This window comes from Meleagris gallopavo, chromosome 15, assembly GCF_000146605.3.
Source record: "Meleagris gallopavo isolate NT-WF06-2002-E0010 breed Aviagen turkey brand Nicholas breeding stock chromosome 15, Turkey_5.1, whole genome shotgun sequence".
Classification (NCBI taxonomy): Eukaryota; Metazoa; Chordata; class Aves; order Galliformes; family Phasianidae; genus Meleagris; species Meleagris gallopavo.
The window spans coordinates 6,964,234-6,989,448 of record NC_015025.2 but is presented as its reverse complement, the minus strand read 5'-3'; the positions used below and the strand labels follow the sequence as shown (position 1 = coordinate 6,989,448).

Genomic DNA, 25,215 nt, shown 5'->3' with positions numbered 1-25,215 from the left:
GGAGGGCAGTGGATGTTAGACGTAAAATTCCCCTTAAAAAGCAGTGGTAGGTAATTATTTTCTGTTTCTGCAGAGGAGGATGTACATGTAGATACTGTAGTTTTCCTTTTGGTGAGTATGACTAACACTAACCCATGCAGGAGGGCATCTGTGCCTTCTCATTAACTGGAGGGGGAGAGCAAAGGGGAGCTGCACTCATGCAGATACAGCCTGTAAAGCTTCTGTGTAGCGCAGTAACATCTTTTGCAGTAAAATTTTCAGAGAGGCTTAAATTGTTACGGTGAAAGGTAGAAGGTCCCAGGAGCTTGTTTTGTTCTTTCCTGCTCCTCTCCTTGGGCATGGCTTAAAGGCTCCTGGTAAGGAGCAGCGCTGGTGCTGACAGTGGCTGGGAGCTGGCTATGCTTCTCCAGAAGAAACACCCATCTGCCAGCTGCTAGTCCCAGGGCTTAAAACAGCTCTCACAATGGTCTGACATGAAGCTAAGCCTCTTATCTTATGTGTTGTAACCATGCAGCTGGAAGCAAACTTATATATGCAAATTGTACATCAGTAAATAGTGACAAATGTGACCTGATTCCTCTGGCATTACGCATTTATATTGGTATCTTTTGTGCTTTGGAAATACAAAATGGGTATGGGAAAATAAATTAGAGAGTGTTGGAAGTTTGTCACCAGAGGTACTTATTCTTTTTTTTTTTAAAGGAAGGAACTCTCAGTTGTGCTGCAAGTTGAGAGACACTAGCCTCAGAAAGCCATTGGATGTTTTTGGCTTGCTTCCTGCAGTCCTTACTGCTGTAGTACCACTCAAACAAGGATAAAACTCATGAGTGTCTGGTTCAGTAAGTCATTGCGTGGCTCCCTCTATGGGCCTCCGTGTACCACTCTGCCCGTTTGTCTCAAAGCACCTGGTGACACACAGACATGGGGTTACAGGCAGACCCTTGCTGGTACTCTTGCTACCAGGCCAAAGGCATTTATGGCCACAAACGTCTGACACATTGGTTGAAACAGGCATTCCTCATGTCCAAGCTATGCTGCAAGAAAACTATTGCAGTCCATTTACCTTACTCGGGGTCCTTTCCAACCCAAGCCATTCTATGATTCTGTAATTCTACAACCACCTTTCCACCCTAGATAAAATAATGCTATAGCATAGCAGGCTGCAGATATGCTTTACACTAGATTGTAGAATGGAAATATATTGCAGATGGTATTTACTTAAAAGACAAGTAAATTTTTATTTCTGTCTCTGCAAGGAGTAAAACTAATTAAAAGCTAGGCAGAGTGTTTTCTTCTTCACTTGAACATTACAATGAGTGGTAACATCTGCGTTGTACAATTTATTATTTGTGTGTGCAATGTTGTAAAATATACTTTCCCAGCATTATAAGCTGGTGTACTAATTTACATTAAAATGCTAATTTAATTTGGAGTAGAAGAACTCAATATTATTTCTTTTCTTCAAAGTATCTTTCTCATCCCATTCCAGAACTCCAGGGAAACTGTTCTAGAATGACTCTGGGGAGTCCTCTTACCACATACAATGGTCTGTTAAATACAGGATGCAACTTCAGCTGAACTCAACGCTGGGACACTGGAACTGGAAAAATGCCCTGTAGTGTTCCTTGAATCAACAAGATTTGAGCCAAATGAGTCGGCAGAGTCTCCTAGTCATTGTCCTGAGTCGCACAGGCAGCCTTGCAGTACAGAGTGGGGATAGTGACTCAGGAAGTAATACTTCTGGTATAACATAATACGTTATCACAGCTTTTCATCCAGCAGCCACCTAATGCAGAGCACAGCGGGAGTCCTCTTTGCAAGGACAAAAAGTATGCTCACTGCCACGCAAGCATCCAACTTTACTCATTTTACTTCTGCAGTGGTGTTCCATTCAGCCTTTCTCTCCTTCTCCACTTATTGTCCCCATCAACCAAACCCTTAATAGACCCCTCCAAGTCCATCCATCCTTTGTTAAATCCCAGGGAAGGCTGCACCCTCCTGAGAGGTGCAGTGCTTCCAGGAGACACGTAGTGCTGTGCCTCAATGTATGTGGGAGGGAAGGTAGAGACACGGGAGCTGGAAAGGCTGCTTGTCCCCTAGTGTATGATATGAGCTCAGCCCATTCCCCCTATGACTCACACTGTTAGGAGACTAATTAAGCAGAGGAATATCTCTGTATGGATTATAAATAGCCTGAGGGAGTACATAGGGTAAATCAAAGGAAGACCTTGATCACTGTCATTGGCAGCTTAAATCAGGCAGTGTGACTTTGCACAGGGATGACTCAAACAGGAGTGTGGGAATTGCTGCTCCTTCTCCTGAGCACTTGGCTGATGGCTCTCCTTTGCCACTGTCTTACCTGACTGCAGCTCCAGCCTGGCACTGATAACACAATGTCACCATGTTAGCAGACGTACTGTGAATAAGCTTGTGGGCAAGAACCTTCAGATCATGTGTGTTTAATCTTGAGGTGATTGATTTAGCCTGTGTACAAGGGAGTAGCCTTTTCTACCACTGCAGCCAAGTTTATTGGGGACTGTGAATTGATCTGAGCCACTAGATGCTACCAGTAGGGCTTTGCTGTTAGCGAGCAGAAGTGAAGACACATCAGCTTCAGCTCTCTTTTGGAAAGAGTCATTAACCCCCTGGCTGCTGTTAGCCTGGAGATATTCAGCAAGGATTTGTCTCTTTCTCTGTGCTTTTAACCTTAGCTGTGAGCTGTTTCTTCAGTGTTGAGAGTTGATTGCATTCCCAATTCTACTTAAGCTGGCAGAATATCTTTGTGCAGCCCATTACTGCCACCAGTCATCTAAATTACATAATTTGCATTGATTTGGTTAATACAAAGAGGTTTTATCCATTTAGAATGGGAAATGATTTTCTGTTGCTGTTGTTCACACAACCATTGCAGACAAAGTAACGTCAGGTGTTCTTCTGCCTTCCAGATACCTCCATTCCCACCGCAAGGCTGGGTGTCAGTGTGGCATTGTGGCACGTCACAGGAAGGTATGGGACACCCCTGCCTTTGTGCTTCTTACCCACAGACAACCATGATCACTAGAGAAATATTAAACTGATACTCATCACCTCATCAGCGCATGGGCTGCAAAGTATTAATACAATAAAACAAACTCTCCCCCTTCTTTGGCTTCCATGCAGAACTGCCCCTCTGATGAAGAAATCCAGATTCCACTTGGGTTACAGCTTCACTTTAGCATCAAGTTGAAAATCCTATTCTATTGTCATGGTGAACAAGGGCTGAAGTAAGAAAAGGAAAGATTATTTTTTTTTTTAAAGTTGGTTTTTATTACAGCTGGAAGGTAGAACTGAAAACTCTGGAAAGCCACATCAAACTCCATATAGTCAGATTCCCTCAGTGATTAATTAATCAGAAAATAAATCAAATAAACTGTGTTTTTCTCCGCTTCTTTTGCTGGATCCCATGTTATGCTCTTGACAATCCCAAGGGGATCCTTCTGCTTCTGACTGTTGCAATCCACTTTATTCTCTTGCCCTTTGTTCAGTCCCAGGGTGCTTCTACCTGCCATGAGTACGAGGAGATGATAACAAAAACCCCACTGTCTGTGGGGAATGATCACTTTACCTTTATTACAATCTGTTTTCAGGCAGCATGTCTTTTTGTGTTCAGTTCTTTGCACTGCAATCTGCATTGCTCAGTGACTTTAGAACAAATTGAGTTACTCCTTCTCGCTCATTAAAAATATTTTGTGTCTGAAAGGGAGCTGAGGACAGAAGGGGGAGAGAGAAAGCATCATTATGAGCATGAATTGCTCTCTGATCTTGTTTGGTTTCATCCTAGCCTGTGGAGCAGAAAGTGTTCTGTCTGGCTTTGGCAAAGCCAGAATATGAAAGTTTTTAATTACCATCAGCCATTGTATATGCTTGTTATAGAGCCAGCATAAGAAAAATTCAGTCAAATTGGTTTATGGTTAGTTTTTTTTTTTTTTTTCTTTTTTTCCATAAAGCTATGGGTGTGCTGTGAAGCATAAATAAATACGTATACTTTGGTTTCAGACCTCATGGCCCATGGCATATGTTCTTAAGAGGGAAACAATTCCTTGATGGCTGCAGCAGTGGCAGTATCGTAACCTTAGCCCCCCATGTGTGCTGGTGCTGCCCGCTGCAACAGCTTGTGGAGCTGACACACGCCGGGTGCTGGGTATGGAGCCTCACCTCTGCACATTGCTTGGTTGTGCTGAGAAGGAGCAGCCAAGGCAGCAGTGCTCATATAACACTTAGAGAGTAAATGATGCCCTCTGTTATGTTTGAGTGAATCTGGAAGTAAAATCTGCTACAAGTGTGATGCTCCTGGCCCTCCCATGGAGGGAAGTACAGCAAGGCAGCCAACTGGGTGCACCAGGGGTGTGCAAACCCTCGCTCCCAGCATGGCAGCCTGGGTGTGAAGGGCACCTGGGCTGTTTGTCGGGCTCTGCAGGCTGCTCTTGGGGCAGCTTGTTCTGAGCAAGTCCTGCAGAGACCTGGCTCACACTCCCAGCTGCATTCACACACAGCTTTGTACAACCAGAACAGGGCATGTTGTTCTCCCATGAGAACAAACAGCTCCTCAGGCTGTTCTTTCTTTCTCTGCCCTTCCTTTGGTCCCAGAGCAGAATGAACCCAGCACCACAAACAGCTGAGCACCAGAGAAGAAGACATAATGTCTGAACTGCGTGTCAGGCTGCTGAGGGAGGACTGGCTGTGCTGTCTGGGGTGATGTCTCACAACATGTCTGTCTGTCCTGCAGCAGTGTGCACCAGAAGGAACAGCGGCTGCTGCCTGTCTGCTCTGCTGAGTGCCCAACGCTGACCTCCAGCCTTAGGTCCCACAGCACTGCTGGTTCTCTTGGAGCCTGGAGAAATCTGCCAGAAGCATAAGGAACTCTCATCTTGTTGTTTTTCTATGGTTGGTCCTGCGTCACAGTCACGCTTTCTGGCTGTCCCTACTGGCCCAGTAAATGGGATTTCTTTACCTTTTGTGCTCAAACAGAGGATACAAAGTGTAACTGGGACCTGTGCTTTATCAGTGTATAGAAAATAAGTTGATTGGAGTCAAACCGGTCAGCAGACACCCACCCTAGCTGTTGTTATACAAATAAGGTGTCCATGGAGATCAAGAGACTAAATCTAAGAGACATAAAGATCTGGCCCTTGCCTGTTGGGGATCCAGCTGTACGTACCGACCTGCCTGTCCTCTCCATCTTCACAGCAGCACCCCCAGAGGGCAGGGGAGAGGAGATCACTCATAAGAGAGGAGATGCTGTGAAGAGGCAGTGAAGCACTGCCTGTTCCCTGCTGGGTGCTGAGAACAGGTGCTGCTCTCCAGCAGCCAGCACCCATCCAGCCCAGGTAGCTCAGTTTTAAAGCAGATTAAACCCAAAGATCACAAGAAATGAAGAAAGGAGAAAAGAATGGTTTGGGGGCAGAGCCATTAGCAAATCTCTGTAAAATGTTTTTTCCACTCTTCCTGCTATTAAAGTCATTTTTTTTTCTTTAACACTCAAACTGATTCTGCTTTTGCAGGCTTAGATTTGATTTAAAGTGCTGTTGGCTCAGTTGTGGATTAGCTGGTTCAGACAAGCCTGCAGGCGGATCCCATTAGCACCCGCTCTTCCCCCACCTTTGTGAAGCCTTGCTGGGACCTGCAGGGATGCAGCTGGAACAGCAGCTGATCCAGCAGTGCCAACACCCACACAGGGCCCGATCACACTCCCATACATGTGAAGACCAAAGAGTATGAACAACCAGGCAGTACAATGCTATACGTATCCATTTGTCTATTTTTCTAGGATATTTACAACTTCTTCTTCCCTTACTCTTAGCAAATACATAGACATGTTACCTGCTTGACAGTTTTTCTGGAAGGTTTTTGTCTAGTTACTAAAAATTTTCTTTCTGTGAAAGCTTTTAATAATTCACATCCAGCCTGGAAAAACACCGTGAGGGACATTATCTTTTCAGCTGTGCTGTATGGGGCTTAGACCCTGCTTGCCAGACTGCTCAGTGTTCTCCTTTTAACTATTAGGTCTCAGCAATTGAATTAATTTTGCTTTTCTCCAATTTTAATGTATGCACTTAAGAGACTGGCTAGTTGGCTGGCCAGGGAGGAAGTTTTAGATTTCAAGAGTTCTTCATTGAGAGAGCAGTAAGGTGCTGGCACAGGCTTCCCAGAGAAGCTGTGGATGCCCTATTCCTGGAGGTATTCAAGACCAGATTGGATGGAGCCCTGGGCAGCCTGGTCTAGTACCAGATCTGGAGGTTGGTGGCCCTGTCTGTGGCAGTGGGTTGGAACTTGATCCTTGGGGTCCCTTCCAACCCAAGCCATTCTATGATTCTATGATTGGCATGATTCTGACCAAAGTCCATTTATCTGCCTTGATTTTGCTGACTATCCTGCCTGTTAATTCTAGTCAAGCTCTTCCATATCCATATTTTTCTCTTCCAGAGAATTGTCTGGTCCAGTGTTTTGATACGCAGTTACTGGATTATAGTACTGGAGAACCAAGATTGCAGGAAGATGTGCTCTGCTAACTGACTACAGCTGGAGTCAGGGACTATGCTCAGCATTTGCAGAATTAACGCAATTTCAGCACTGAAAGTCGGCAGAAAAAGAATGAAAGTAAAATCTGATTCCTCTAGCTGGATAGAAACTTCGTGGTAAAGCATCACAATTAGAAGGATATGTTTTAATGGTTTTGTAATTACCCTAATTTTCAGCATCGCACAGCTCTCAGGTTCAGGCAGCACAAGCAGAAGGTGGCTGCGAGGCCTCGTGCTCAGGTACAGGTGGGCTGGCAGAGCTCGTCAGAGGTGAAGCACCTACTGAAGGATAAGCAGCTGTACATTGCCAGGAAACATTAAAAAATACAGGTAAAATGTGACACAGGAATCTTTTATCTCTGATAACTTAAGTACCTATGAAAACATGAGAATTATCTAGAAGTAATATGCATAATAATATGCATAAATACATGCAATGTGTGCATATAAGTCATATATGTATGCATGCATCTATTTCAAAGCAAAGACATTGGAAATGCACACCTTTGCTTCTAAGGGTTAACTATATTTCATTATTACACAGTTTAAATCCTCCTAACATATAACTGCCAGTATGACAAATATTCTTTGGTTCCTTTCTTCCTATACAGTGTTAATTTCTTAATGTCAAATGTGATGCTTTTGACACTCATAAAAAGTACTAATTTGTAAATTAATTTATTTATAGTCTTCTCTATGGAGTTCAGCACCATCGAGTCTGAATGCCCTTGAAAAGTTGCTAGGTGACACTGTCATACCTCAGTCTGATGAACAAATGAGAGCTCGTAATGTTGATGCAGTGACTTTAACCAAGCATTCTGCTTTCATTTTGATAGACTTTTTGATTGCAAATCGTTTGTTGTGAACTGCAAACAAGCTCAAATTATCCTATTCTCCAGTTATGGCTTGCTTCATAACTAAACTGGTTCATAGAATCAATGCAAATCTTTCTGTGTTGTTTTTATGGAAATCAGAGCAAATTCAAATATTTACAGACACACCAATATTCATAGCCTGTTCCAGGAAATGAACAAACCCACCACATTTTCACAATGTTGAACCTGAACAGCATTCATTGACAACGTTGCTAATTCCTTCCTTTCTTACCTGTGCTGGAAATGGAATCCAACTGATCGGAATCCTCTTTGTAATGCTTTTTCACGTTGAGGAAGATGAGTTAAAACAACGGGAGGGCACACAGAGCAGAGGCACATGGATGTGTGTGTGTGCTTGTGAACACCGGGCTTGGGAATCAGCTCTGACTGTACAGTTCCTTGATCAGAACGAGCATGGCTTTCTCCCAGCTCCGTCCCAGCAGCTGGAACCATATTGCTAATATTACAGCATTATGGCAGGGAAGAGGATGAAAAGAGCCAACAGCCTCTTATTTCACTTCCTTCTTTTCTGTTTCATTTTTTTCTCGAAACAAGCAAATAAAAATAAAAACAACAATTCCTATTATCTTTCCTCCCTGCTTTGGAATAGTAACGCTGCTGCACTGACTCAGAGCGCTCACAAACAAGGTGATTCCATTTAGGTGGGATTGGTGAGAAATGTGTTTCTGACAATTTTCCTGCAGATTGAAGCCTACCGAGCTGGGAAATGTCTCTCAGTGGGGCTTTTCTGCAGTGAAATCGTGAGTTTGAAAAGGGACTGTCGATGGGCTTTCAAGACTTTGGCCTGGCTCTCTCTAGCAACATTTTTGTGATCCAAATTGGCATCGATTTGAGATGTGTTCCTGTGCAGGGTAAGCAATAGCTTACAGCAGCTGCTAATTAGCTCAGCTCTGCTCTGTACTTGCTTTTCATGTCTAGATACCTCCTTCAGAAATAAGGAGCAGAAGGAAAACATCCAAGCAGAAGAATCAGAAGGCAAAGAAAAGGGAATGGATGGGGATTGCAACTGAAAAATTAATGAGGAGAGACCTCATTTCACAAAGCTTATATAAAGTCGGACTGCATCTGTGCAAGGAACAGTGACCCAGAAAGAGAAATCTGTAAAAATTCAGGGCAAGGTGCAAAACTTGGTATCCTCCTTCCCTCCAAGACCCACCTACCCTCACACACAAGGATCCTTTGCTTCAGGCCACTGCAAACACCTCTGTGATGTCCCCTCATCCCCGCAGCAGGCCCTGGCTGCAGCAGCAAGACACACTGCTCACAGAGGTGAGTCTGGAAAGCTGTGCTGTGAGGTCAGGATGAATTGTCTCACATTTATCAGGATATATCAAATCTCCTTATGTACCCTATTTACTTTTTACTGTCTGCTCAGTATACACTTTTGTTTGTTGTTAGCTTCTGCATGAGGTGAAGTACTGCTGCTCCCCATCCTGCTGCCTGGAGAGAATTCCCTTCCAGGAGAGTCTGGGGTTGTTCCCAAGTGAACTGCTAAAATCTATTTGTGGTATGTCAGAACAGCAGAAGTCTGCAGGAAGTCACCCAGCTGAGAAGAAAAGCAAACTGAATAATGGCACTTAGAGCTAAAAAGAATGAGTAATATGTCTCATTACTTTACAGTGAAAACGCACAATTAATGGCATAACCTTACGTAACCAGACCCAGAAAAAAATGACCTTTTGCACCTTGCAGGACAGGGCTGGGATTCTCAACCCAAAAGCCTGCTCCCTCAGTGCCTGGCAAAGAGAGTTCTTCAGGTCTCCCTGGAGGAGAGGGACATCTCCAGCCCTGCCACATCAGCACGCAAGATTGAACTGCACCTTGTCTGCTTGACTGTTGCCTTGAGCAGGAGCTCAAGGGGAATTATTTAAAATGAAGTCTGCTTTCTATATTAAGCACATCTCAGGTAATACCGAGCAGCTCACTCTCTGCTATTAATGGGTCTCCAGGTATTAGCAGAGCACTTCTCTCTCCTATTAATTTCTCCTGTCAATCTTTGCCTCACAGTTCAAAAAAGGGATCAAGGCATCATCTGCTATCGTGTAGCATAGGCTTCTCCTCTGAGCAGCATTGCCTGGTAGCAGCCAGTCTAATGTGATTGTTTCCAAACCAGAAAGGACAGCTGTCACTTGCCTCCCCAGAACGTACTCACAGGATATAATCAAGAAATCTTCTCAAAGAAGTTGTTCAAAGCTATGCTTACCAAACGACTGTTAAGACAATAAACTAGTTAATTTGCTCTAATGGACAGGTGCAGTGTGAGTACTTAGTGTCTCGTTAATATTGACTGGCGATACTTAAAAGAATCCGAATGCTAGCTGCTAGACTGGATAAAGCACTGATGATAAATATTTTTACTTCTACAAGCAGTTAATTCCAGTTTAGTTAACAACTGAAATTAAAATGTTTAAAACTCACACGTTGCAAATCTGTTCAGCTTTCCCTTTCAGGTGCTCATTGTTAGCTCTCACAAGGTGCCACCATACCATGGTAGGTATTTCTACTGAAAAAACTCAACTGGATCCTCCCTACATTTCGCACCAACTCGTTCTTCTCCCTCCTGACTCCCCTACTTTAGCCAACATGATGATATAAAGCCAGCTTGTGCAAGGTAAGGCTGAAGATGATTATTCCACTTACAAACTGGGAGCACAACGCTGGGAGTTGCATCCAGCAAGACACTCTGCTGCCAGCATCCTGAGCAACCAAAGAACCCCAAAGCAACACGTTTGTTTTTCAAAACAAGGGTTTCCCAGGGGCAGACCCACTTAGGGGTAGTGGGACAACCTCTGCATTGTTATTTGTGTGTTTTGCTTTTGGTTAAGAGTACTGTTTAACATGAACCACGTAGGGAGGTTACTGGACCCCACCTCATGTTCTGTGCAGTCTCATGAACCAGGGTAAGGGCTGTTTGTCCCCTCTTATGCCCTGAAGCAGAGGGCAGAGACTATTACGCCGTCTGTTTCACAGTTAGGTTTGGAAAAATATAAATTGTTCCATAACTTGTTTTCTTTCTGTTTCAGCAGCACATTATCCATTGTGCTGCTGGCTCCTGCAGCATTCCGATCTGGGGATCTCTGCTCTGGGGAAAAAGCGTCACTACGGATTGGCTTAGGGAAGCTTGTGCAGACAGGCAGTAGCTCCTTAACCTTGGGATAGTGATTAAAACATCCTTTGATTCTGCTGTGAGTCAGGTAACAAAACAAAAGGCCTCAAAAGGTCTGGAGAGGGATGTTCAGTAGATAACAAAACCTACTAAGACCTTGCTGTTGTGGCAGGCAGTTTCTGTACATTAAACTTAAGTCTTGCTGAAGCTTTCATTTATGTACAGTTTCTTTTCAAAGAAATACAGGGGAATTATTCTCTCTCCTCTTCCTGAATATCTGATTATTTAGCAGAGTTGAATTATTACTGGCTTAACAAAGAACCATGTGCAATAATAGCAGTACTTTTGTAGTAAATTCTATGTTTTGCCTTTTGTGAGCTGAAGGAATCTTTTTGATGCTGACAGGCAATTGATTAGAGCTGGGTAAATAGTTTTAAGCAGACAAAATATTTCTTAAATCTTAGCATTTAGGGGATTCAGAATAATTTCCTATCCCTTATCACCATTTAAAAGGATTTTCGTTATCCACCAAACAGCATAGATTAAAAAATAAATTACGAAACAGTGGTTTGCTGATAAACCTTTGACACTGACTATCTGGTCTTTATCAAACCCAACTCACTTGAGCTTTTCCTGCTTTTTCTCTGGTGGCTATACATTTCCAGAGGAATAAAATACTGTTCTATGTAACAAGCAAAGCATATCTAAGGACACATTTCCAAGAAAATGGATTTCAAACTTTTGATGTTTGTAGTCATTGTCATGAATTTTTATGATGATAGACATCATAGGAAGCAATAGGTATCGAAATTTTTACAATAAAAGAGCAACAAATTGATTCTGAATCTTTAGTGTATTGACATTTATGTGAACTCATTATTCTAGCATTTGACTAAACTCTCTAAATTCCATTTCACTTCAAAATTTTTGTGTTTGTTATGCCAAAAGTACTGTATGGAAAAGTGATCTCCAGTTAATTCTGCACCATAATAAAAGTTGTGACATTTACTACAATGACCACTATGAGATGCTTGCTTTCTTTTTGGTGCTGATAAAATTGCTCTAGTAGCTACATGATTACTGATCCAAATATAAAAGCATAGCTCCCATCAGCAGAAACCATAAGCAAAGGGCCACACCAAAAAAAGTTCTGCATTTTCAGATGATGTGGGTAAAGATCTGGTTTCAGAAAAATCCTATAATAAATATATACCAGAAACAGCTCTTAAAGATGTTCTATAGCTGATTTCCCTGTATAGTTCATCTTCTAGTTCTTCCTGTTGCTAAGATACTAGCAGCACTGCCTTTCACTGTGGCTTTGGGATTTGAAGATTTATATTCCCTTACTCCCAGTAAAAGTCTCCTCCATATACTGCATCCATACCTTTTCTGGCACTTTTACTTTCAGAAAGGACAGGTGGAGAGTGTAGGTGACAAAAAGCCACAGCCATCCAGTTACTCCAGTGGAACACTCCTACCTTACAACCACTTACAATCTGGCCTGGTAAATGTTACAGCTTTATTTAGCAATTATGGTTTTGAGGTTGTGTCATAGTAGATAATGCAAATTCTTCTTTAAATGCAATTAAATTCACTGTCCTCAATGAAAACAAAATTATTTTGCATTTTATTTGAGAGTTCTGATTTTCAAAGCTAACTTTAAAATTCCCTACTCAAATACCTGATTGTCTCAGTCAAAACGGTTTTGATATCTAAGTGGTTTTGTGTTTTAGTACTGCCATCAGCTTTAAGCCATCACAAAGCCTCGAGGCTGGAAAGTTAACTTCAGTGTTTCATAAATGATGATGTCCATTTTCAGGAGAACTGAAGATGGAGTGATTTGAAAGAATTTCATTCTTTAAAGTTCATCACTCTCACTTAGCATGATTAAATACTATATAATTTAACATTATTTGCTGATAGAAAATCAAAGCATTTGCCCCTAGCATGCTGACATATACAGCAGTGGAGAACATTCGCACATTTTATGCTTATAATAACAGATGAGGTATGAAATGGATTGTGATAATGCTTTGAACACCATGGAAGTCTTCTCATTTATCATAGCATGTGAAGTCTGGATCCCTACCATTACTCTGTGATATATTTCCATACAGCGGAAATATACAAAAGCTTTATTTTGATCTCTTCAAGGAAACCCCAATGTAGATTTCATCTCATTTCTTACAATCCTTTTTTTTTTTAAATGAGGACTTGGATAGACAAATAACTGATGTAGATTGTACCTCCTTAGTGCAAAGAGATCAGATCCTCTCCTGAGATGCTCTCCTTTCCTACATTTCTGTGGGATTATGATAGATCTCAACTAACCAGTTATGTGGAGTAGTCTCAAGAAACTACAAATCAGTCTAAATTTTAAATTAACGCAAATCAAATGGATGCATGGTCCAAGTCTATTCCTTTAAAATAAGTGGCTTTCCAAATCAGTATTAGGATTTTAAACTTTTATTTGGCATATGCTTGAACCATGGCATCACAGATTCATAAAGGTTGGAAAGACCTCTAAGGTCTTCAGCCCAACCCATTCATGCCCACTAACCATGTCTCTCAGTGCCAGGTCTACCCTTCTATTTTTTATCTAAGAGTTATCAACTGCAAGCTCAGTTCTGGCTCTGTGATATCTCTGGGCTATATTCCTTGCTTGTTGTAAAACTCAACGTTATGAAACAGAGCAAAAAATTTTAAGAACAAATTTCCATAATATATATGTGTTCAAAATTTCTGTAAGGTCATATTTGAAGCTTTACAGCATTACCTCCTCGCAAAACAAGATTAAAAGCAGAAACGTTTTAGCCTGCTACATGTCTGGGTTCATTCTTCACAGTTCTCTCTACTTAATTAAGCACTTGTAGATGCATACTTTATTCATTTTACTCTTAAAACATTCTAGACAGACATTTCAAGACATGAGAAACCACTGAAAATGGTTTAAGGACTTTGTGAATATGCTGAAGGCCGTAGACAAGTTTATGTTCCTCCTTTATTGTTAAGGTGCTCTCCTGATCTTGGTACTTATGAGCCCATCTCCTATTCTGCCCGACGTACACAACAAGAAAATGAAGAATCTGCTCTCGTCTTTGGATGTTGACTTAGAACATGACATTACTGGCCATAAGCTGCATAAACACTGTGAATGAGGAACCATTCACATCAAATACAAACAGACATTTATTCTTCCTGCCAAAAGTAGTAGTAAACTATCAACAAAACAAGATGAGCTCTAATAAAATTGCAGTTGAATCTAGATGATTTTAAATGAGCTCTGTTGACCTGTCTGCATCCTGCTGATTCGCATTTTTGCTTTTTGAATAAAACCAATAATGCTAGAGGAGTTTCGTCAGCCAGATTGAGGTTAAATAGAATGACAGTACAAAGGGAGAAATGCCAGTGCACAAAAGAAAAGCACCAGCTGTGTTTGTATTCACCTTTCAACATACTGGCTACTTATTTCAATATTTTTTCTCAGGGTTCTGAAATAATACCTTATTTCCATTTGAGTTTCTTAGGATGTTGACAGGTGCTGCGCAGGCGATGGCAGGACTTAGGATGGTGCAGCCCATTGAGAGGAGCTCACCAAGGGTAGAATTCATGGCTATGCCATGGCCTGAGCTACTGTAACGTGTAGGCTGTCAAAACTGCCATACCAACAGGCTGTGGAGATGGGAGAATACTTCAGTAGCTGCACAAGGAAAGGTGAATAACCACTGCCTTCAGTGCCCTCAGACAACAGTTACCTCTCTGCTATTCGTGGAAAAATAAACTCTTCATACTCTGTATTCAGACTTATGCCTGTTTAAGTAGCTGCAGATTATCAGATGTTACATTATAAGAGCTGGGCAGCTCTGTTCATGGTGGTCACATGTCCTGATAATTGCAGCAAGCTCCAAGCACTGCCAATGTCAAAAGTACTTCACAGATCTTCAGTGCTATTTGGTCAGCTCTCCAAGTCCCACCCTCTGAGATCATTAACTTCAAGCATCTCTTGTTTCTGTATTTATGTTTTCACTCATCAGTGCTACTTGCAAGCACCTAATAACACCACATCCTGCCTGCAGTCACCTTACCCTGATGCAAATAGTTCAGCACATCACCTTGAACTGCAATCAAACAAATGAGTTAAACAGTGCAACATCAGCCAACAAAGTGGCAAGATACAAGCAATTTGTCTGTGGGAAAAATGTCTTTTTTTTTTGTTCTGCAGCATTATACATGCCTCTCTCTAGATAATCTAAAAGCCCTTTTAATTTCTTTTTTTCTTTTTTATTCTGAGAAATAAAAGAAAACAAACTGGGTTCTTCCTCCTATCCCACCTAACTAATTCTGGATTTTAGACTGAAAGAGTTACTGTTGGTACCAGATTTCAGCTGTCAAGGCGCATGTACTCAGATTGTGATACTAAGGCAGGCATGAACAAAGTGTATATATGCATATGTATTTCCTGCTCCTTGCATTAAAACAAGCAAACAACTCACCTCTGTGAGAACATGATGGATGGCTCTTCACTGACCATTGCAAGCAGCATGGAATCACATGTTGTTCAACCGATTTTCTTGGTGTATCAGCTCCTATCCAGCTATGCATGAGACGTCTCCTCCACTTTGCCATGTAGGTATAGCTCTGTATAGTTCAAAGCACTGTTTCTTATGCAGTATCATTATTACAGTAATATGACAGACTGTAAGAAAAACATGCAGTGACTTCACAAAAACCAGTGATTTTATAGTCCAAGAACATGCAACACTGACTATCAAAAGAATATGTATTAAAACATGAGACGCCTGTTTGTTGAGTTCATATAAAACTAATGGAACTTAAATCCTGACAGTATTACTAAATACATCTTTAAATAAAAAGCTATTTTGAAAGACCAGCTAGGCCTAAAGAACACATTTAGTAAACATATATCCCTTCTGCAAACAACACGTTAGAGGGTTTTGTTTTCTCACGGTATGCTTGTGTTAACTGTGGGGGGGGAGTGGGGGGGAAAAAGGGCTTTATATCCAGAGCCTATTCTGTAAAGGGATTGATTTATGTCTTGATCAAAGGGAAGTGCCTGTCCACTGCCTTTCTAACAAAAGAGTTTATGATCACTGCTTACCCAGGAGCATAGGAGAGATCAGCTATTTAGCAGTGAGCATAGGTCCTGAACTATGGGCAGTGCCTCAGTTCTTGCTTCCCATTCTTTCTAGAGGAAACAATATTGTTGAGGAACAATATGCTGTTCTGAAAGTAAGCCCAGTTGTCCAGGAAAAATGCATGGCAGAATTATTTTGCAGAAGCACTGTCAAAATATGAACTTCTCAGCTTTGATTTCCATAATCTTTACAGGTCATTCATACAGATTTTGTTAAACACAGGCTGTCTGCCCATGGATCATTTCCATATGTGTTCAGCCCCCTTGCTTTATGACAAGCACAACTACAGCAAGGCCTAGTAGATAGGGGAGCTGTCTCTGAAAACAGCCTCTCCTGGGTACAGCAGCAAAACTACTCTTCCACCTGTTTCTGTGTTAGTCTCACTCCCAACAACACACGAAGTCATGACCATGTTACATTTTATTACTATAAAAAACTTCACATTTTGTAATAACAATATGACAAGAAATTGTCATCTTTAAGTAAACGGACCATTTCATGTAAAAACACAGCTGTGAACTGTAGGCTTGATCTTAAGTCTTGTCACCTAAGTCATTACCAGCTAGTGAGCAAATATCTGAGCAATCTCACACCTCATTAACAATAATCTCAGCTATGCCTAATTCCCTTCATTTGTACATCATGCAAAAATCTCCTTCTAAATTGCTTTACAGCTGACAATTAATACTTTATCAATTACAGTGCTATCCGTGCTCTTGCTCTGGCTACCAGAAATCCCAGTGGCAGATATGCTGCTCAATCTTGCCTGAGTTGCATTAAAGTGACATCTTGAAGACTCTAGTTACAGTACCATAACACACAGAGGATGAATTACTGTTTGCTATAGAGGATATTAAACAGACTTCACGCATTATGATAGGTGGCAAATAGCTAAAATAACATATATATAAAAAGCTAAAAACATACTTAAATCAGAAACAGTGATAGATTCACAGAAGTACAGACGGCTTGGAGTTTAAAACATGATTAAGATTTCACCCCACATTGTGAAGAAAAATTGGGAAATGGTCCTACCAGTCAACATTTCTATAAGAAATACCAAAGTCACCTTTAATTGCATTGCAATAGGTAGTGATGAAGGTGACATTTTGTGTTTTTTAATTCCTTGCATCTTGTTGCCCAGAGATAACAAAAAGGACGAACATATTATGCATATCTTGGTCATTTTATACCCTGTGTTGCAATGTGGTTAGTGAACCTTCATATATTACGTGTCAAAATCTTTGTCATTAGTATCTCCATCAACTACTGAATGTAAGTAATTGAGGGGAAAAACATAATTTATACTTGATTGAATGCAGCAGCAATATAAGATAAGACAGGGAATTAAAGAAACGAAATGATTTCCAGGTGAAAAAGCAGGGAGAATTTTAACATTCAGGAACATAAATCTTTGAATTAGACTTGTTATGTCTGTCTACTTCTGCAGATATGAAGAAGTAGACTCCATTTATCGTTGAGTTATGCTGTCATTTCTTGCAGTTCTGTATTTGCATTCTTCCATTTCATAAACTGCTTTCTCCTTTTCTTAAAAGTCTCAGGTAAAACCAGTGCCTGCATAAAACACAGAGTTTACTGTGCAGGGGAAGCACAGTAGATCTGATATTGTAAGGTGTATGAAGTCTACATATTAAAAAAAATTGAACATTCTCTAGTCTCTTTCAGATGCTGTGATTCTGCAGCACCAGGAGACTTTTTTTTTTTCCCTGCTAAAATTATAATTTTTAAGCTAGTAATGTCTAAGACTTTTCTAGAAAATTTAGAGTAGGGTGTGCTACTCTAAGACTTGCTTATTGTTGAATGGATTTCCTTTCCATTACTCCAATATGGGCACATCACTAATGCAGTTATTCACTGGTATTGTGAAAGAAAGATATTCCTGGAAGAAAGAAAATAATTGTAGCTTTCTCAGCAATTGCTTAATGATTATGTAATTTTTCTCAAATGACACAATACCAGGAAGATCAAGAAGTCATCTTCTCTGATATATGCACTAATGAGAAGCTGAATATTAGAAATCCTATTGCACTACTCCAGTGAGTTTGTAAATCTACCCCTCTCTCTCCTTTAGTATTATGATTATGTATAAATGTAATTTTTATTTTCCCAACGTTATCTTTCTCCAAATGTGCTGCAGAGCAGAGATACCATGTCCAGAAAGGGAATCTCATTTCTGAATGCATCTTCAAAGTGTCACTGCACTCACAGATCGCCGATGGCTTCCACAATTAAAATTCTTAGCTTTTCCTTTAGTTAGATTGCCACTGTCCTGTCCAGGAGATGCTATCCCACTGGATACTAGGGGGTAACAGCCAGAGAGAGGTCCTGAGGAAGAGTCTGTAGCAGTAGATTCCTCCTCTGCCCACCTGTTAAAGAAATAGTATCCTTCCTCAAGTGCCCATTTCCTGAGAGGATTCACCTCAGAAGCCAAAAGTCCCTGACTTCCTGTGTCCGCCTGAGGTACAGATGCTGCTGCTGGATGTAAAAATGGTGAAAAACAAAAGTGGCTGTTGCGTTGGTCAAGGTCCTCATTAGGTGCTGCTGACGCTACAGGTGCATCAGAAGTAGCTTGTTTTCTTGACCTCAGTTTCTGGATCTCACAATCCCGTTGCCCTTTAGGAAGTTTATCTAACTGTTGAGCTTTCAGAAGCAGTGATGCTCCAAAGGTTCCTCGAAGAGCAAAGATAAAGTACCTAATGAAAGAGGAAGAGAATGGATTGTCTTAGCAGTGGGCTCCTCCCATAATCTGCATTGTATAACACAAAATCCTGTTGCTAATTTTCCAGTGCTCTCCAGGCCTCTGATAGACATCTTATAACTGGTAGTTGAAATGTTAATGCAACTGTACACTTATCTTCACCTGTATGGAGTCAACTACAAGCATATGAATACTAAATTCATGATATTAGAACCATTTTGTCACTTCATAGTGCAAGAATGATACACAGAAGCTAGCTAAGAGACTCAGTATTTGTGGAGCTTGAGATTACACTACTAAAACAGACTAAAGAAAGAAGCTTAAATTGATAGAAAACATAAAAACAGAAATTTAAAATCAGCTTGTGCATTTGCTCAGGAAGCAGTAAAAACACTGTGTCCTACTTGCCAATGCAGGACAGAGAATTTATATTGCTGTATATTGTGTGCAGTGAGAGTACACACACCTCTCCACATCATGATGGTCTTATCTGAAAACCAAAGCCTCTCTCACAACAACATTTCTAATAGGGTTTGACCTTTACATACGTGACCTTTATACAGATTTTACAGCAAACATCAGAGCTCTTTGAAATTGCATTAATGAAGGTGTCATTCTTGCATCTGGCTGCTAAATATATACGTAAATAAGCATACAACGTTAAAAATGCCAGCAAATCAGACTGAGTACAGAAAGGGCTCTTAAAGCAATGGACTTCTCATTCCTCTCTGCATAAATAGGAAATACACAAAAATACATAGAATAATAGAATTGAGTTGGAAGGGATCTTTAGAGGCCATCTAGTCCAACTTCCCTGCAATGAGCAGGGACACCTATGCCTCAATTAAGTGCTCAGAGTCTTTCCAGCCTGACCTTGTGGGTCTGCAGAGACCACCAGCTCTTGGGGCAACCTGTGCCAGTGCCTCTCCACCCTTATTGTAAAGAAGGAACGTTTTCCTTATATCCAGTCTATATCAGCCATGCCCATAGCCAGGCTCATACCCTTTTAGAGCTGTGCAGTTGCTAGTTACAGCTGGGCAGCTAAGAGAACAACTATAGAGAACCCAACCCCACAAGAAATGGATCACTTTTTGCTCCGTCCTTGCTCTCAAGTTGTTCTCTGTGTCTTCTGTGCAAGTTGACGGCAGACTGGGTGGAAGGACATCACACCAACAGACTCTGCTTGCTGCTGCCCTTCCCACAGCCCTGCAGTGTGAGATATAGTGCAATATGCTGACACAGCCAAGTTTTAGCAGAAGCAGGGGGCTGGATATTCTGTGAACTGAGGACCCTGCAGAAAATAGGTATCTACATGATGGAAAAGCAGTTTTCCAATTCTGAAGATAACAAGATATAAATCTTTAGGCTCAGTATTCTGCTGAGGAACTAACACTCCTAACCTTGCTGGATTCTCAATATGGATTCTTAAATTTTTAACAATGCATTTGATGCAGACCTGAGCAGGAAGCCCAGGATCAAAAATGATGCTGTGAATGTGGTCCGATAGGAAGACAAAATCACACAGGAAAAGAAAGTCTGGAAAATGAAGCTCTGCCTAGAAGACATGAGACCTCACTGAACTGTGTGTTGTTTATCCTGATTTGAAGTTATATAACGTAACACGAAATCACAAGGGCATCTCCACTCAGCTGAGGAAATAAAATTAATTTGAAGAGAAATATGATTTTTCCTCAGAGAACTTCTTTAAGACAAAGTTAGTACTCAAATTTTAATTCTTCACAGCATTAAAAACAAGTGCTAAAAATGTTTTCTTGATTCTTCCAATTCCAGCATACTGAGCTACTTCTTAACAATTAGTACAAGAACAATACTAGCAAGTCAGTCAAACAGATCCATTACTTCAATTGTCTAAGCAGAAATAAAATTTTTAAATTTTAAATTTAAGTTTTAAATTTAAATTTTAGACATGAAAAGTGGCACAGCTCAGGCAAAACATACCTTAAAGAATGATTAAGGTATTAAGCATTAAAAGTAGTAAAGTTACCATATATATATATATATGGGAGCAGACTCGTGGTTTTCAAGCCAGCTTTTCCCTGGAAACTATCAAAACAATTAATCTTCCTCCAAATATCATTTAAGTTCAATTTCAGTTATCACTACCATACCTGACTAGTCACACAGAATAAAACTAAGACTCTGCATTGGATGTAGAAAAGCATTTGATATGGAAACATTCTTAAACTTGGCTTACTGGCGCACTATAACGTACAGAAGCAACAGAGTATGTTCTGTAACTTTCAAAGCATATAGGAACATTTCAAAGACTTGCTTTCTAGCCTTCATCTGCTCTACCACATTGTGTTTTTCATAATGAACAATTATATAAAGGATTTGTACCAGTAAACTTTGAAGCACCCAGAAAGAAAGGCTTTTCTGATGGGAAAATGAAGGCAGTAAGTGACTTATCTAGGGTTATAAGACTGAATAAATTAATGATTCGTGAACCAGAAAGTTGAACCCAAGTTTCTGACTTCCAGACCAACAGCCTATCTCTGCACAACATGTGTGCCTCACATATCTCCTATCTATAGGCATTCTTATTGTTATTTCACTCAAACGCCTACAAATTCACAAAATGAAGACTGAGAAAAGTGCTTTGCTCAAACCTTGGCAAGAGTGCGATGGCTGGGGTGATAAGACATACTAAATAGAAAGCGGGTTCTGAAAGCTGTTTCTCCATTATCCAGTAGGGGTCGGTGGGAGGGTTGCAGGCCACACACACAGCATTATAGATCAGAGAGAAGGTGAGGTAAATTACCACGCTCCCAATTATCGTGATCCAGTGGAACAGTGTCTGTAAAAACAAAATGACCATAAAATGACTATAATACATTTGAGACACTGACTCTTAGTACAAGACAGTACACAAAAAAAAAGACTAGAAAGCAGGTACCCAATAGATCCATCCTCTTGAAGAGTGCAGGCCAAATACCTAGAAATTAATTTCTGAGACAGTAGTGACAACTGTTACAGTTCTTGAAGTAACGTGTTTTGCTCATGTTACTGACATATGTAACAGTGGTGTACTGTCCAGTCCAAAAGCAAAGCAGAAGTGCATTTTGTTTCTACACTTACAAAGCTATTACCCCGAGGCTAATAATAAATTCTGACATATTGTGAAGTCTCACTGCATATGTTATTTTCTTTTTCTGACGCAGAATTAATGTAAAAGACTGAAAGAAAACTCTTTGTCTATACAAAATATTATATTCAGAAAATAAAAAAAAAAAAATCATGTGGATAGGACAGGCCAAACACGTACCCATGTTTTCATTTCTAGAGCCTGGTGCAAGATGATGGTCAGGAGGGAAACAGTATTGATGGGGTTTCCGAAGGAAAATACATCGATGTCTGAATCCTTGTACGCCTAGAAAACAGGCAAGTAGATTGTGTTGAACCTTGTACTTTTTAGAACATTAGTTTTTCTTTTTTTTTTTCTTTTTCTATTTTTCACAGAGGATTGGAGACTGAGGATATGAATGACCCTTGTACTTACCAAATAGGGAACAAAGAAGCAAACGAGGCTTTGATAGAAGGCATCCAGCATTGTAATAATAAAAGTTGACAGCTTGTATATCTGTAGGAGTTTACAGACAACAGTCATTATGAAGGCATACACATTTCTGATCTGTCCTGCAGACATATTTGTTTGTTTTTCTTCTGCTCAGCTACTCATTATAGCTAACTGGTCTCTCTTCATGAGCAAATGCCTCTTGAACAGGTGATTTAGAGCTAAGACTTATCCCTCAACAGACATTTTCTCTTTGTTAACTAGACAGTAAGATTACTGGGAAGATTAGCCAGTCAGCTAGGGGTTGTAAAGTGGAATACAATCACTACTTCCATCCTTACCCACAGGATCTCATTCCTCAAATTCTTTTTCAAAAACAGCTCTTCCTGTACAGTTGGATGAAGTTAACTTGTTTTAAGGATCCTTCCTTTGATGCATGTATTTTGCGCCATTTTAATTTGACTGCAAGATGTATTTAAACTTATCTAGAGACCTGTAATGCCACAAACATTCTGGGAGTGACAGAATGAAGTCTATTTCAAGGCAGACAATGTCAAATCAGAAATAATGACCTCTTCACAATGACATATGTGAGGTTCAAGAGCTCTTAAGAAGGGAAGTCCTACAAAAATCACCACATTCTGCACTCCCTTGACTAGATTTTTCCAAACAGTACTAAACATGATGTGAACCCCAGTCAGTGATAAAAAACACAGTCACGATAAGGAAAGCAACTACTATGAGAAGGAGAGATAGGAAGAATTCCTAACTACCCTGTAATTTCGTGATCTAAAACAAAGAACACATCAAATATTGCCCATTTTCATTTTATAATTTCCAATTGAAAATATTAAGACAATTTGGGAATACGTTTTACTGTATATACAAACTCTCACACATGCACATATGTAAATATATGCATTTGTCACAAGTATACAGAGATTAGACCAATTTTCTAAACCTGACAGACAATATGAGGAAAAAACTTAATATAATCTTACACGTATATTTTCTGAGCATTATGATTTCTGACAGCTTAAAGTAAAAGAAGTAAATAAATGGAACACCTTTGGATTGGGACAACCTGAACACCTAATTCTGACATAAACCTTTATATATTTAACAGGTCTGTTTCTGAATGCAAGAGTAGAAAATAAAAGTCTAGCTGTTCATTGATTTAAGCGTTTCCATTTCTTTTCAGTGTGTTGCAGTCTTTCAAAGAATTTTTTTTCTGTACGTTGAGACTGTTTGAAACACTAAATCTCAGCACAGTTTAATCAGAAACCAGCCACACTATTTCAACCTACATTTGTTATGTTTCTCTTTTTAATCACTCGTTCTTTTTTTGTCATTTGGATTTTTTTTTCTATATTTGGTGTGTTTATATATAATACACACATGCATATTTGCTCCATCATCTTTTCTTCACATCAGAAACAACAAATACAGGTCTGATTCACTAGTATATCACTTTATTTATTATAATGCAGCAAACTGGTACCAAATCAGATTACTCAATAAATTTAATGGCAGAATAAACCTTTTCATTTACATCTTCCAACCATGAACAAGTACCCAACTTACTCCCAAGATGAAACTTCAGTTGTATATTCCCTAGAAGCTCTTCTGATAGTTACAATTAATCCTGCTTTTTGTGGATATCAGTAAAATAGAATATATAAATAGATAATTTGGTTCCAGCTGAGTCTGAAACTCTTCCCTCCCTTTCCACAAGACCAAAAACACTGTCGTCTTTTGGCTTACCAAGCAGTTATTCAGGAATCAAGACTTACCTCTGAATTCTGCCCATTCTTGTATAACTCAGGCAAGCTCAGTAGTGTTTCTGCAGAAACATCTCTATCCAGAACTCCAAAGACCAGAGGGGGCAACGAGGTGAAGAAAAGATTGAAAAAAATCATCTGCCAATAATCTATCATTGTGTTGCCTGAGAACCCGCAGAAGAACTGGTACCAGAAGAGCAGGTTGACGTAGCACTGTAGAAGAAGCAAGTACAAAACCAATGCTCTGTTAGAAGCTGAACTGTTGCTCCTCTTAAGTGCAAAAGCACATCCCTTCATGCTGATGTACTTTCTCTTTGGGTTATGAAGGCAGTGGAGATGTGCATTTCCTGTGACTTCTCCTTTATGCTCTTCTCCCTCTCCCACCTCTATATTCCCTACTCTGAAAGCTCATGTGGACTCCTTAGTTTGCAATGCACAGGTAGTTTACACCTCCCATAGTCCCATCAAAGAAGCTTATGCAGCACATTGGTTGTTAACAGTTTCCAAAGAATACATTATTTTAGTTAAAGATGCTTTCAGTAGACATCTCGGTGTGTCATTCCATAAGTTCCATATATCTGAAGGGACTGCTTCACACTGACCCACTGTGATACAGCTTTATAAAAGCTGTTAGGTTTCTTAAAGAAAATATCAGAGAATAATTAAACAAATTGTTCACAGCTCTGAGTGCCAGACTTTAAAATCCTTTTACAGGCTTGCTGTCACTATGGAATCAAAGGCCTCCTGCTCTCTAATGGTACCAAGGAGATAATAGAACAGCAGCATCCTGGTCTGGAGAGCTATTTCACATTGCAATTTCCTTTGAACTGTGAAAGGGTGCCCAGTTAGGAAAAAGAACATTTCCCATTTCCATTACAAATGTTAACACTGACAGGACATAATCCTTATTCAAAATTATATATAAAAAATAAAATATGAATGCTTTCAATTCTTAGTAAATAGTCTTTCATGCTCAGAGTACATTTTGTGTCAGATAGACTTGTTTGCACAGTCTTGCAGAAACTGTACTGCTGTCAGTTTTATCCACTTTACATTATTCTTCAATGCGCCATTAATTTGCATATACATTAAATTTTTAATAAAAATGCCAGATATGACTGCATCATTGCTTGCAAGTGGTTCCTATCAAATTAAATGCAAAAAAATCAGGTTTCACAGGCAATTGTTTCTTAGTGCAGAGTCATCTTCTGTATTCCAGCACTAATAATCTGCTGCTCCTTATGCAAATCTTATTTTGAAACTCATGGGTATTATTAATAAAGTTTCTTGAACTGCTACATAGAATTACAAAACCTTGAGTTCCTTTTTCCCCATGGAATAATGCTATTTCAATAGATATTTAGATTCCATATTTTTCTCTATTTTTCATGCAGTACATTACTAAGATGGAAATAGCAAACCCTAAACTCCTGCAAAGTGGAGAGGCAGGAATTGCAGTTTCATA

The 25,215-nt window shown here is 40.0% G+C and overlaps 1 protein-coding gene across 1 annotated transcript in view; it reads right to left on the bottom strand.

Moving 5' to 3' along the window:
• Positions 1-16,117: 16,117 nt before the first annotated feature.
• The window catches only part of ATP10B (ATPase phospholipid transporting 10B (putative)), a 54,059-nt gene continuing 44,961 nt past the window's right edge, over positions 16,118-25,215 (bottom strand). The window contains 5 exon segments of the mRNA XM_031555687.1: positions 16,118-18,429; positions 21,065-21,252; positions 21,721-21,825; positions 21,955-22,035; positions 23,763-23,963. Of these exon segments, the coding sequence (XP_031411547.1) occupies positions 17,922-18,429; positions 21,065-21,252; positions 21,721-21,825; positions 21,955-22,035; positions 23,763-23,963 (1,083 nt within the window). The 3' untranslated portion in view covers positions 16,118-17,921.